This window comes from Macrobrachium nipponense, chromosome 2, assembly GCF_015104395.2.
Source record: "Macrobrachium nipponense isolate FS-2020 chromosome 2, ASM1510439v2, whole genome shotgun sequence".
Lineage (NCBI taxonomy): Eukaryota > Metazoa > Arthropoda > Malacostraca > Decapoda > Palaemonidae > Macrobrachium > Macrobrachium nipponense.
This window is the reverse complement of record NC_087201.1, coordinates 91,589,156-91,604,415: the sequence shown is the minus strand read 5'-3', so window position 1 is coordinate 91,604,415 and position 15,260 is coordinate 91,589,156. Positions and strand designations below refer to the sequence as shown.

At 43.0% G+C, this 15,260-nt stretch overlaps 1 protein-coding gene across 1 annotated transcript in view; it reads left to right on the top strand.

The window, feature by feature from the left end:
• The first annotated feature begins 393 nt into the window (after positions 1 to 393).
• The window catches only part of LOC135221251 (uncharacterized), a 31,476-nt gene continuing 16,609 nt past the window's right edge, over positions 394 to 15,260 (top strand). Inside the window, exon 1 of the mRNA XM_064259066.1 lies at positions 394 to 594. Coding sequence (XP_064115136.1) covers positions 394 to 594 — 201 coding nt within the window. The remainder of the gene's footprint in view (positions 595 to 15,260) is intronic.

The following is a 15,260-nucleotide window of genomic DNA, read 5'->3' as shown; positions in this document are numbered from 1 at the left end:
TATTATTTTTTATAATAATAATAATAATAATAATAATAATAATAATAATAATAATAATAATAATAATAATAATAATAATAAACAGGAGCTTGTAGAAATGGATATTATATCTTGGCAACACTGGGTCACCCAAGATCAGCTGACTATATGTCTCACTGTCTGATAACACTGGGGCCAAGGCAAGCTCAGCTGAGCTAGACTGACAACAGGCCAGGTAAGCTTTCCTAGTTATTTTAACTGGTATTGCCTCTGCATTAAGGCTTTGACTTCTTGGATGAGTACTACCGTGTGAGAGTATTTTATGTGTTTTTAGATACAATATCACAAGAGCTACAAAGAAGATTTAAAGGTGGAAACAACACAACATGGAGTATCCTAAATGCCTTTCATTGTATGACAGTCCAAGATAACTGGAAAGAACCTGTGAATGAAGAGGCATTCAAGTCACTGCAAAAATTATGCCAGTTTTATGAGTTAGAAGAAGTAGACAAGCTACGGTTGGAATTAAAGATCTTCTATTCCTCATTTCCTTGCCTGCCACAGAACACTGCAGCTACAATGCTCAACCTGATGAAAGAAAACAATGTCCAGGAGGTATTGCCACTTATGCTTGAACTCTTAACAATTTATGCCACTCTACCAGTCACAACTGCAACAGTGGCAAGGACCTTCTCCAAACACAAGCTGGTGAAGACAAAGCTACGCAGCCTGTCCAATAAGGAGAGGTTATCTGATCTTTTGTTGCTAGCGGTTGAAAAGGATATCACAATCAACAACAGTGAAGTTATCAGCATATTCAAAGAAATGGCACACAGAAGAGTTCTCTTATAAATATAAAATGATAAGGTCTGGTTATTAGCCAAGTGTACTGATCATACTGATTGATTTTCTTGCAGTCATTTATGTAAACGTAATATATATAATTTTTCTTTTGTTAAATTTCCTAGTTCTACTGTAGATTTTATGTTCATATAAAACATTAGCCCACTGGTACCTATGATATCAGTCATGTTTATCTCTTTCTTGAATTATTAATGGCTAGTTTAAATAAATTTTAAAGAATATTGAGCCGGTATATATTTAGCCTCATTCATTTCTATATTTTTGCCCTTTTTTTCACTTGATCACCTGCCCTGAAAAAATTCTCTGCACGTCCCTGCAGGCTTAGCTTCATACGATTTCTCATCATTTGCAATAACTATCTGTTTTCTGTTGTGTAAAAATTCTTCTAACCATCTTCCTACTTTGTCCACGATATTATTTTTTCTAATTTTCTTCACTAATATATTATAATCTACCTTGTCAAAAGCTTTTGCAAAGTCTAGATAAACCACATCTGTTTCATTTCCGTTTTTCATATTTTTGTATATGTTCTCACGGTGGACTAACAGTTGGGTTTGTGTACTTTTTCCGGGTACAAAACAATGTTGTCCTATATTAAACAAATTATTTTTTATTAAATGTTTCATATTTTTCTTCATTACCCTTTCATACACTTTCATATTATGTTATGTTAGACTCACAGGCCTATAATTACTTGCCTCTAGTCTTGATCCACTTTTGAAAGTAGGGGTAATATATGCTAATTTGTGCTCATCATAAATCTTGCCTGTATCTACACTTTGTCTTAATAATATTGCAAGTGGCTTTGCGATAGAATGAACTACTTTCTTTAACAAAATAGCAGGGACACCATCAGGCCCAGCTGCAGCTCCATTTTTAATTTCATTAATAGCCTGCACAATATCAGCTTCATTAATATCTATGTCTGATAAGTATTCACTATTTTCATCCTTTATTTCTGTATCATTATCTTCATTATCAATTCTAGGGGTAAATTCTCTCTTATATCTTTCTGCCAATATGTTGCATATTTCCTTTTTTTCATTCGTTAATCTCCCTTCAATTCTTGGAGGGCCTATTTCTATTCTTCTTTTATTCATCTTTTTCGCGTACGAGTACAATAGTTTGGGTTTTGCTGGATATTTGATAGGGTTTTTTTGTTCCAAGTCCCATTTTTCATTTTATTTTGATTGTATAATCTTTTTTTCTGCATTTTCTAACTTACTTTATAGTTCCATCACTTTCCATGCTTTTTTTTTCTTTTGCAAGACCTTTTTTCCACTTTCTGATTTTCTGGAACAAGATCCTTCTGTCTCTTGGTGCGCATGACTGATGTTTACTTTTTATTCTTCGGTATATATTTATCCTTTACTTTCTCTAATATTTTATATATCTCCGTATTTACCTATAATTATATCATCACTTACGAAAATGTTATCCCAATCTTTGTTTAATTCTTCATTTATTTCTGACCATTTTATATTTTTACTGTAGAAACTGTATTTTCCACATCCTTCCCACTTTTTCATTTCTTGCTTATCTCTGTTTTCACTTGCTTTGGAATGGACTGTTAATTCTATGACATTATGGTCTGAAATACTCACATTATAAACTATTATTTCTTTAACATAATTCACCTCGTTCACAAATACTACGTCTAAAGTATTTTCCTTTCTTGTTGGCAGGTGATTTATTTGTTGAATGTTGTATTCTAGTAGCATATATAATAGCTTTTCGAATTGCCTCTTATCTTCTGCACTACTATTACTCTCTTTTTTATATGTATAAATACAACCACAATCTCCTATTCGTTCTTTCCAGTCTACGAAAGGAAAATTGAAGTCCTTGTGATTTCTACATATATCATCTAATTTTTCTATTATTGTGGGTCAAACGCCCCTTTATATTAGGGGTCTATATATTACTATGTTCATAAATTTTTCAGATGCAATTTGTACCGCTATTAGTTCACATTCTGAGTTACTATATTTCTCATATATTTTTTTCTTTTTTTTTGTCTTTCTCATATATCGCGGTTCCCCTTGATTCCTATTTTTTCTATCTGATCTATAAGTTCGGAACCCTTTTATTTGATCATCATTACCAGTCTCTTGGGAATACCAGGTTTCGCTTATATTCGTTATATCTATTTTCTTTTCAATTTGGGTTAGATCTTCTAAGAACTCTATTTTTCTTTTTGAGTTACTCGTAACTAAACCCTGCGCATTCAGTGAGCAAAGGGTAGAATTGGCATATAAAATTTCGGCCAAAGACCAAAGCGCTGGACCTATGAGGCCATTCAGCTCTGAAAATAATGTTGAAACAATTCGGTTAGGAGAAAGTGGAAAGTAAGATGGAAAAAGGAGAACATGAACCGAGGGAGGTACAGTATATATAAAAGGAATGAAAGGGGTTGCAGCTATATAGAGGCCGAAGGGACGATGCGAAGAACCTTGTGTAATGCCTGCAGTACACTGCGTAAGTTGCATTGGCAGGTTAAACGAAACGAGTTAGCTTGATAAGGACTACAGAACCCATGGCAGTATGCCATGTAAAGCCATTCGGAATGGAGACGGCATTTTGCAGACTGCTAATAATTTGTGTGGACGTTGATTTGCAGATACGTACATCTCTGCAAGATATATGATTATGAGGTGATAATTTAATGATGTGGATTCAGATTTTCTTTAGCCTAGATTATTTTGCTGCAGGTAAAACAGGAAGAGATGCAATCATATGAGAAATAATGTTTATGTGGTTGAAAGTTACACAAAAACATATTTTGATCGTAATCTTTCTGATATGGCTGTGTCTTTATGTGTTTTACCAAACCAAGCTGAGTCTCTCATGCTGTTATTTAAAATTTCTACACACATTAAGGTTTGAGTCGCTTTTCAATTGTATTTTCAAAGCCTTTTTACCCAGTTCTTACAATTTCTTGAAATTATTTGTCTTTATTCTGCTCAATTAGTGTCAAATAATGTGCACAAATGATCAAGATAGTTAAACTATAGCTTCTACATGATGAAAAGGAAAAAGTATATGCTAGGAAGATTTTTTTTATTTACTTAGGAAGACGAAAAAAAAAAAGAATATTTGATAGCAAGAGTGGAAGAGAAGAGAAACGAAACTATAAGGTCTCAGTAACCGACGGACCGGGACTAAGGCGCTCAGGAGGTGCCGTTGCAAAGCAAAAATACCACCCCCGCTTGAGCTGATGAGAAGTTGAGAACACATGGCTGTCGTTGTTGGTTGTTTCTGTTTACTTCGCCAGAAAATATTGACGAATAAAATCGCTTAATCGAGACAGTCGAAAGCTGAGGTAAGGTTTAGATCAACATTTCTCATCCGTACAAAGACACGCCGTAGTCGTTGTAGTAGGTAGTAGTTGATACTATCAGAAAATTAAAAAAAAAAAAACTTAGGTCCTACCTACCTAGCTGGTAACTAGTACTATAGGTAAGTGTGGACCAAAGCCTGTCGTGGGGTACCCTGCGCACACACCAGCCTCTCCTTCGTCTAGCACCATGCGTTGGTAGATCTTTATATGTAACTACCTATTCCACTGCGACCTACACTGGCAGTTGCCGTTTTTCTATGCAGCGTTACCTCCTGAACAAGAATTTACCCAAGGTAGCCTAGGGTAAAGCACCGCTGTACAGACATTGATCCGTCAAACGATCACTTTTCTCACTTGATAGAGTAAACGGTAGATCTATATAACTATTCCGCGGCGGCATAGACTATGGCAGTTGCAGTTTTTCTATGCAGTTTTACCTCCTGTAATTATTAGGTATAGCCTAACCCCCAGGAAAAGATAGGGTAAAAAACCGCATGGTACAGGGGTGGACCATGTACGATCAATGTGTACAACCCAAAAAAAGTACATTATAACGCGTCCTGACATTGGAGATGGGCATCAGTCGCGACTTTCGAAGTAAGTATTTTCTCCAAAGTTAGAAAATAGGGGGAAAAACCAGGGGGAAAACCAGCGACTACCAACCCTTATCACGGTTTTCAAGTCTTATTCACTCGATATTTAAATGGTGAAACAAGAATACAATTACAACTCCAAGCATACCATTCAAAAGAATGAAGTTTCGTCAACGTAATGTGACATATGAAAGCCCCATACGAACTAACATAAGCATGTGACGCTCTTCGTAAATATGTTTTCAAGGCAGTTTTGAAATCCAATATGGCGGCTACCGTGGGATGTACAGGTTTTGATCAGTGATGAAAGTCATCTTTCCCAGCCTTCCCAGCAATCATTTGAACAATGTTAGCGTTTATTGATCTTACTCAAGATTGCAGTTGTAATCAGCACAATAAAACAACATTTTGTTGCCTATATTACTGAAAGTATGAAACTTTTTTTTTTTGTTCCGATACATAGGTAGATCACCACGGCAGGCCAACCAGGCCACCTACATTCAACGCTTGCCACCCTCCGAAAAAGTACATTATAACGCGTCCTGACACCCGAGATGGGCATCAGTCGCGACTTCTTGTTGGTGAGAAACGGAGCTAAAGACCTCTACTCTCCTTTCGAAGTAAGTATTTTCTCCAAAGTTAGAAATTAAGGCCAAATTTTAAGATTTAAACAGAGGGTACTGAAAATGGGGCCCACGGCAGTGGAAATCTGACCAAAACGCTTTAGAAATTTTTACTTACAACTAAAAATGTTTCGAAGATTGACGCCATCTCGATGTTTACGGAGTCGCTTGTGTCAACAAACTTTCCATTTCCTGTGATAAATCCGCACACACTTGTACCCACAGACACTGGAGCACTTTTATCACAACAATCGAAAACACGATTCTCACCAACAACAAGCCAGGAGTAAACAGCTGTTTTTTGGTAGAAATGACGACGGAAGCGTGCTCTTAGCTAATTTTTAAATAAGTAGTAAAACATCAATATTTACATATTTATGATGATTAGTAATTTGAAATATTCGTTATTGAAAAAGTAACTCGACTCTGACTCAAATTTAAGTAATTATTTTTCTGAATTAGAACGTTCTTTTAAGTTCTGTATTATGACGTCACGACATCTTGACTTTCGTACCTATTGTAAGTAATTGCTATACTCAACTGTCATTGCAGAAAAGTTTACCAGTTATTCATGCAGATTGTTATCAGCTATACATGTAATTGTTATTATCGTAATGCGCATATATATCTTTATTATTTACTTTTTGGATATATAAAGATGTTTTAACTGCTGGATTATCGCCGTAGTGTGACGCAATCGTTTTCTGTCCAGGGCCTCTGTCTGTTTTCGCACCATAAGAAATTATGGGGCCGAATTTGCAATGACCAGAAAGTCGTTAAAAGAGGAAAGTTAGCATTGAGGGGCATATGTTTTTGACTGAGAAAAATACAAATTTATTCAATAGCTAGCTTTGTAAAAAAATAAACTTGGGTTACCAAAAACTTGATTGACAACTAAGCAGCATGTCTACTATGGGTTTCAGAGACAGTGCCAAGCATGGTATTTTTGGGCAATACCTATTTCTGTAACGAACACTCGTAACAGAACGAGGATTTTGCTATAGTGCATTACACCCAGTGCCGTAATTTATAAGGGTATCGTGAATCACTAATCGTAAAGAATAACGACACTTGTCCTTTGTATCAAGAGACAAAACTCCATTATGCAGAAATGGATACTAACACGCGTATAAAGCTCCACCTACCCTCTCCCCACCCCCCCCCACTTCCCCCTCCACCAGCCATCCCTTTTCTTCTCCGTTTCCTTCCTTCGCCTCCTTTCTCTCTCTCTCTCTCTCTCCGTCTCTCTCTCTCTCTCTCTCTCTCTCTCTCTCTCTCTCTCTCTGTTGCCATTCGGTATGTGTTGACCCTCCAAACTGGGTATAAGACTACACACAAAACGTTGAAATTGGTGAAATTAGGCTATGTATTGGAAGTATATATACATATAAATATTAAAGCAATTTATCATTATTGCATTACTATGACAACTAGAATTCATGGAAACAGTTTATAATAATGGAACGGCGTATGTGTGAAGCCTCCACTAATGTGGCAACGATGATTTTGCCATTCTTAGCATGCAAACATTAAAGCATGCAAACATTAAAGGTTACATTTATTTCTGGCATACGATTATTAAAGAAATTCAAAATACTAATAAAGACTGAAATCATGAAAAGTGCTAGCAAAAACAAAAAAGCGTAAAAAAAAAAAAAAACGTAGTCGTTCCTCTATGCCATTTTCCGTATTCGTTGTCTCTATGGTTTTCGGCAGCCAGATGTACGAAAACGTTAGAAACATTTGATTATCTACTTTAGAAATATCTGTAATTTTTCGGGGTAATTTGGTTGCAAAAAATTGTTAATATACATGAATTAAATCAAAATTTTTAAATAACAAAGTAAATTTAAACTAAATAACGAGTAAAGTAAACAGTTTAGGGAATAAAACTTTGCAGTTTCGTCGTCTGTCGTCGTCTGCTGTTCGTAATTGTGTTTATGGCGCGCGCGCTTAAAAACCAGGAACAGCAACAGGTTTAAAGTGCAATGTGGAGTGAACTGAGACCAAAATGTGTATAATAACAATCAAATAAGCACTGTGGAGTTTCAGTTGTGATGGCAGTAAGGATAAAAACCGCCGATTACAAGGTAAGAATGAATTCAGTTCAAACCATAACCCCGGGAATAACAAGTTTCATACTTTCACTAATATAGGCAACAAAATGTTGTTTTATTGTGCTGATTACAACTGCAATCTTGAGTAAGATCAATAAACGTTACATATATAGCTAACATTGTTCAAATGAGTGCTGGGAAGGCTGGGGAAAGATGGTGGCCGTCACTGATGAGAACCGTCCATGCAAAACGTAGCCGCCATATTGGATTTCAAAACTGCCTTGAAAACATATTTTACGAAGAGCTCACATGCTTATTTTAGTTCGTATGGGGCTTTCATATATCACATTATGTTGACGAAACTTCAGTCTTTTAAATGGTATGCTTAGAGTTGCAATTGTATTCTTGTTTCACCAATTAAATATCGAGTGAATAAGACCCGTCCACCGTGATGAGGGTTGGCCTGCCGTGATGTTCTACCCTAATACAAACTATCGGTCCTTTAACAATAGGAAGTAGCTAGCAGCAGCTGGAACGGTCGTAAGCTTCGAACAAGGGGAGAACGGTAGTTAACTGCTTGTCCGAATTCATTCTTACCTTGTACCTAATCGGTGGTTTTTATCCTTACTGCCATCACAACTGAAACTCCACAGTGCTTATTTGATTGTTATTAGGGGAAAACACCAGCGACTACCAACCCTTATCACGATTTTCAGGTCTTATTCACTCGATTTAAATGGTGAAACAAGAATACAATTACAACTCCAAGCATACCATTCAAAAGATTGAAGTTTCGTCAACATAATGGAGGACCTGACGACTGTCCTGCGTGAGCTGACGAGGAAGAGGAGAAGAGGAAGCTGTCATCTTCGTCTTCATCGTCTGCTACTGCCTCTTCCCCTTCGACTTCTAAGGCCCATAAGCCGAAGAAGAAGAAGGCTGCCTTCCCCCCTAAGAAGTCTCCTTCGTGGGACGGGGGGTCCTTCTGCTGGTCCTCCTGCTCCTTCGGGAGCGGGACCCGTCTCCCCTTCCGTAAGGAAGAGATAGACGGGGACCAGAGGAGTTATCGGTTAGCTCTGGTACTTCCTCGCCTGGTGCTAGCGGCGATGCCGCTACGCCAGGTTCCGGCTCGGTCTCTCGTTCGCGAGAGATCCCGAGTGTACGTTCTCCCTCGGGAGACCGTGCAGCCAAGTTTCGGCGCCAGAGTTCGCTCGGCGCCAAGACGCGGCACGGAGCAGAAGGCTGGTGAGAGACGCTCAGGTGACTCTTGCCAGGCAGCGGCCGCTCTTGCAGCGACCAGCTGGTAACCTGGGTTTTCCCACCTAAGAAGGCTCCTTCGGGACCTTCTAAGGGCCCGTCTCGCTCCGGCGATTCGGGGGGAGCTTCTTCTGCTGGTCCTCCTGCTCCCTCTGGGGAACAGGGCCCGTCTTTTCTTCTACCAAGGAGAAGAAGACGGGGACCAGAGGAGTACCAGCTTCGGCTGGCACTTCCTCGCCTGGTTCTAGCGGTTCTGCCGCTAAACCAGGATCCGCCTCGGCTTCTCGTTAGCGAGAAGTACCGAGTGGACGGTCTCCCGCGGGAGACCGTCCAGCCAAAGTCTTGACACCCGAGCTCGCTCGCCGCCAAGACCGAAGCGCGGAGCAGAAGACTGGCGAGTGTCGTGCAGACGACTCTCGCCAGGCCAGTGGACGCTCTAGCAGCGACCAGCTGGCTGCTCGGTTGACGTTGACGGTCGCTGACCAGCCACGGGTTGAGGCGAGGAAGGGGTCCCCGCGGCCGTCGGTACCAGCCACGGCTCCGGTACCAGCGGCTCGGCGCGCCGAGAGGACGCTCGCCGGTCTCACCCGCGACAGCGAGCCTAGCAGGTCACCTGACGCCGCTCCCATCGGGACCGGGCGGGAGACGGTAACCAGCAACAGCTCGCCTGCGCTAGAGATCAGCGTCGACGTTCTCAGCCGGAGCCTTCTACAGCCCCAGGCGAGCGGGCCAAGGCTAGGCCTGCTGCTCGATCGCCACCGCGGGTTGACGATCAGCAGCAGCCCTCCAAGCACGCTGGTCCTGCCAGCGAGCTAGGGGGGAGCGTCAGGTCTGCCTCTCCTGTACCTTCAACCTCCTCGGGCTACACCGGTGAGGAGCGAGGTACCTATGAGATCGCGAGAGGTGCGCCGCTCGCGATCCCGCTATGACGCCGTATGGACCAGGCACGGTTCTAGGACCGAACAACAGGACATACGCGCAAGTAGCTGGAGGCGACCGTCAGGGGTCTGCCGCTGTTCCTCCTTCTGAAGGAGGAGTATCTCGGGATCTGTTCTTGTTGGAGGGACTGGATGGTCCTACTCCGCAAAGACGCGGTTACTCCCGAGATACAGAGGAATTTGCAGAAGTCATTAAGCTGATTCGTCAGCATAATGACCTTGCGGAAGGATGCCGCTCCCACCAGCAGAGCCCACGTCTCTGCTCGAGTCGTTTTGGGGCCCGAGAGGGAACCCAAACCGACGGTGGGTCTGCCGCGATCGGAGCTTGCCGATTCTGTCTCGAACCAGAGTCTCTCGTCTCCGGACAAGAAGGCTCTCTCCAGTTCTGGCCGGTCGATCAAGCTACTTCCACCTCCTCTACTGCGACAGCGCGTTTCTACGTGTCTTCGGACACCGTATTTAAATACTCCTTCGGTCCTCCTGAGAGGTTTCGACCTCGACGAGGACTGGAATGAGTCGGAGGACGGTATCGGCTCTCTCCTGTCAGGTGTCGATCAGCCCCACCCAGACGACGTTCACAGTGGCGGCAGACCCTTACCTACAGTGAGAGTTCGTAACCCTCCGCGGGAAAACGTTTTCTCCTGACGATACGTTTTTCCCAGACTCTGAGAGGCCATCGCCGCAAGGCGATGGCTGTTCCTACTCTTCTCCAACTGCTAGTTCCACTGGGAAGGCGAGCGAGTATCCAATTCCTCCCCCATTCCCTCTCTCTTACGGCTACGAGGGAAAGGGGAGGGATCCTACAGAGATTTCTCTGTAGGATCCCACGTTCGGGACTGCGCTACCGGGGGGACTTCGGGTCCTACCTGCTGTAAGCCCCGGTCGTTGAGGAGGAATCCTGCCCCATTCTCGATTTCTACGGGAATGGAGAGGGACCACCAGCCGATATCGTTTGACGAATTCGGTGGGGGTTTCGCAGACTGCTTAGAATTCTACGGAATTTCTAGCGCATTCAGAGTGTTCAAGTTTTTTTACGATCTCCAAAACACTTACGCGAGGACCACGGTCCAAAGTGAGCGAGACGAGAATCCCCGATATGTTACACGATAATCGGGAACCTCGCTATGCTCGAATTCCTGGAATTTCTAGCATTGGGAAGAAGAACTGCTGCTGAAAAGAAACTATCTCACAGTAGGCGACCAACCTGGAATAGAGAAGATCGGACGGAAGGGAATATCCAGTTGTTCCGATACGTAATACAAACCCTCGGTCCTTTAACATAGGAAGGTAACTAGCGGCAGCTGGGACGGTCGTAAGCTTCGAACAAGGGGAGAACGGTAGTTAACTGCTTGTCCGATCGTGCGCGCGCCCGCGCGCCCGCGCGCAGCCGAGAGGTGAAGAATCACTTTTGCTTTCGGCCGCGGGTGTGTAAGGACGTGTTCGTCATCGCTCTCTGCCGCTTCATCTCGTCGTATGCTTTGTTTATATTGTGTTTTCTACTAATGGTTTGGTTTTGACTTGAAAATGAAACTGTAAGTACACTGTTTTCATTTTCATTACTTAATTATGAATCAACATGGAGCTATCGCCGTAGAGACGGCGATTTCCGCTCTTTTCATGTATTGAACCCTTGAATTATGTCTCGGTGCCGAGGGCAGGCGCACTCGCGCCGAGTCATGTATTTTGGGCGAAAGTGTGTAATTGAAAGATGTAAGTACTCTTTTCACATAAGTGACTTACCGAACAGTTACATAGCTTATAGCTTCTTACCTACGGCAGTTCGAAATTCAAATTGTTGGCGCCAGCGGCGTTGCTATCTTAAGTATAGGTGATACAAGACCCGCCCACATCCGGGAACCCTGGGTACTGCTAGCTAGCCTTCTACCGTCAATTTTCGTTTCTGCCGCTCACGGGGTAACACCTGTGAGATTTTCGCTGCAGTCTCCCTGCGTCGCCATTTTGGATTTTGGTTTTTGTTTGGTGATGTACAAGTTTTTGGTTTTTTATTGCCAGTTAGCTATCTCTATTCAGTTTTTTCGTCATTATTGCTAATTATGTCAGATTCTTTAGTTCATCTGCTGTAAGGTTTTGCAGCGCTGGCTGCAAAACAAGATTAGCTAAGTTATGTCACGATCCGCACTCTAAGTGCACTAAATGCAGAGGACAAAATTGTAATGGTATGGATGTGACATGTGATGAATGTAAAGAATTGGATGAACAGGGATGGAAGGCGGTTAGATCGCATGCTGAGAAAATGGAGAAAGATTAGGAAGCAGGAAGGCAGCTCTCTTAGGGCTAGTAGTAAGAATAGGTTAGAAAAACTACTCCTGTTTCCTTCGGAGACAAATAAGTCTTCTCTTGCCTCTCCTTTATTAGAGAATATTTCTCCAATTAATAGTCCTCCTACTTCTCCTTTGATTACCCCTGTTCAAGTTGCCCATGTTTCCGAACCCAACACCATTGCCTTGCTTGAGTCTAAGATGGATAAAAAGTTCGAAGTGTTAGCTGAATCAGTTATGAAGTTAGGAATGTCTTTTAAAGCTTTCGTAGATAGTACAGTGAAAGCTAGTGCAGTGCAAAGTGTTAATGTTGCGCCTGAGGAGGCGGTTGTCCGTTCCCCTCGACTCCCAGACGAAGGTCACTGTCCGCTCCCCCGCAACCGGAGAAGACATACCGGAGGTCGGAAGGAGTCTGGGGAGTTTGGCCCACGGTCAGCCGTCGACTCCGTCGACTCGCGGGTGTCGTCCAAAAAGATGTGGAAAGGTGTTAGTGTTTGTGATTCTCGTCTGTCTTCTGATTCGGAAGTGCAATCGCCAGTGCGCAAAAGGCGAGGTGATTTGGTGTCTCGACCGTTAAAAAGACATTCGATTCTTGCGGGTGATTCGTCACCGACTCCTGTTAAGAGGTCTAAGAGGCATTGGAGTCCTCAACCTCGTGTAGTTTTGCTCCTGGATGTGTATTATTTAGTGAATCTCCTCCGCAGTCGCATTTTTCGGCTAAAAGCAATGGCTCTCGGACTAGACTTGTGAAATTCACGATCGCTCGACTCTCCCAAGCGAGTCTCGGTCGCAGTTTCGGCTCGGTCGCCTCGTTCGACTCCGTATTACTGTCCAGAGAAGCGTATTCGCTCGTCTTTGTTCGACTCCCCTCGCCGTGAGTCGATAGGAATTTCGACTGGTTGTTCGCCTGTGTCGACTCGTGGTGCGAAGAACTTCACCTGTTAGAAAGAATCGGTTCTTCGACGGAAAGACCATCGACTGCTACAGTGTTAGACGATTCTACCTTAGCTCCATTTAAGAAGCATTTCCAGGATCTTATGAGTTTGTTGAAATCCTCCACCGGGTTGAACATAAGCTGATTTCGACTCTGATCCGTGCAGTCTGAAGAGGAAGCTTGGATCAAAGATGACAAGGATTCGTCGGCTTATTCGAGTCTTCTTAAATTTTTCCTGTACTTATCCAGATTACTTTGAACCTGCTTCTACGTCGTTCACCGCCTTCAATGTTCGTTAAAGATAGGAAGACAGCGTATTCGTGGTCTACCTAAACTGGTTCTTTCTCAGTCCTCGAAGCAGGCCCTTAAGGAGTCAACAGAGTGGGCTTTCTAAGAAGAGGGAAACAGGTAAGGCTTCGTTTGCTTTCCCACCTTCTAAGCTTCAAGAGTAAAGGGTATCGCTTCTACGCAACTGGAGAATTTTCCTTCTTTGGGAGTGTCTGCCTCCTCCCAGGGAGACTTCTCCGGTTTAGTGGACTCACACCGAAGAGCAGCTTTTCGTCAGCTAAATTTTGTTTTCTTCTTCAGAGCTGGACCATTTGGTGAAGAATATTTTTTTTTAAAGTATTTGAGGTATTTAGTTTTTTGGACTGGACTATTGCCTCTTTAGCTCGCAAGATTGAAGACTGTCAGTCTTTAGAAGAAGATTTTGCCACAGACTGGTTAGGAGTTCTGTCCTGTGCGGATAAGGCTGTTAGAGATGGGTCAGGAGAATTAGCAGCCTTTTCACAATGGGTAGTGATGAAGAAGAGAAAGGTGGTGTTCTTTCGTGTCTAAAGGAGTCACTAATAACCAGAAGTCGGCTCTCATGTTTGCTCCTCTCTGTAAATCTCATCTTTTCCCTGAAGAAACCATTCAGCAAATTCTTTCGGATTTAGAAAAGAAATCTACTAATGATCTCCTTCTTCAGTCTTCCAGACGTCCGAAAGAGCCTACTACGACAGGAGCTAAGTCTTCTCCTCTTCAGAAGCATCCCTTTCGAGGGAATAAACCTAAGTGGCAACGACCCAGGACTAATTTGCGTCCACAGTACAAGTCCTCAAGAAACCTCCCCCCAAACCTTCGGACAAGTGAGAAGCCGTTCCTTCACGTGCAAGTAGGGGCAAGACTCCATCTTTTTTGGGAAGAATGGAGTCGAAGAGGTGCAGAGCAATGGGTAGTTCAAGTTCTTCGAGAGGGATACTCGATTCCTTTTGTTTTAGATCCTCCTCTCTCCGATACACCATCAGCTTAACAGCATATTCTCCAGGATCAGAGAGAGCTTTGGCTTTAGCAGCAGAGGGTCAATGCACTCATCAAGAAGGGAGCAATAGAGGAAGTCCTCGACAGTTTCTCAGGGATTCTACAACAGACTCTTTTGTAGTTCCCAAAGCCTCGGAGGTTGGACCCGGCCAGTGCTAGATGTAAGCGCATTGAACCTTTTTGTGCTGAAGACAAGTTCAATATGGAAACAAATCATTCTGTGATGTCGGCACTTCGCCCAGGCGATTGGATGGTGTCCCTGGACATGAAAGGACGCCTACTTTCATGTCCCGATTCACCAGAGTTCAAAGAAGTTCCTGAGATTTGTGTTCGAAGGGAGGATCGTATCAATTCAGAGCCCTTTGTTTCGGCCTTTCGACGGCCCCTCAAGTATTTACTCGTGTTCTTTGCTCCATTGGGGAAATGCTGCATATGTTGGGCATAAATGCAGCATTTTACCTGGACGACTGGCTTCTCAGATCGGGTTCGAGGACACAGTGCGTGAAGGATTTACGGAAGACACTGTCATTAGCGAGTCAATTGGGAATTCTCATCAACCTGGAGAAGTCTCAATTAGTGCCGTCCCAGAAGATCCCCTATTTGGGGATGATTCTGGACTCTCAGACTTTTCGGGTTTTTTCTGTCCCCGAAAAGAATAGAATCTTGCCTCAAAAAAAGTGAGCCAATTCCTGAATCGTCAGTCCTCCTCCGCCTTGGAATGGATGAGTCTTCTAGGGACGTTATCATCAGTAGAGACGTTTGTAAAGTTGGTCGTCTTCACATGAGATCTCTTCAGTTTTTTCTCAAAGCGAGTTGGTGTCGGAAGTCTCAACCAGACACGTATTCGTTCCCAGTGTCGGAAGAGATCAAGAACGACTTGAGATGGTGGATGTCGAGGGAAAGATTGCAGGAGGGTCTCTCCCTGACATTAAGGAACCCAGACGTAGAATTATACTCCCGACGCATCGGACAGAGGTTGGGGAGCTCTCCTAGGGACCAAAAGATCTCAGGATTATGGTCAGAGAAAGAGAGGTTGAATCACATCAACATGAAGGAGTTGAAGGCGATTTGGTTCGGTTCTGCAAGCATTCGCT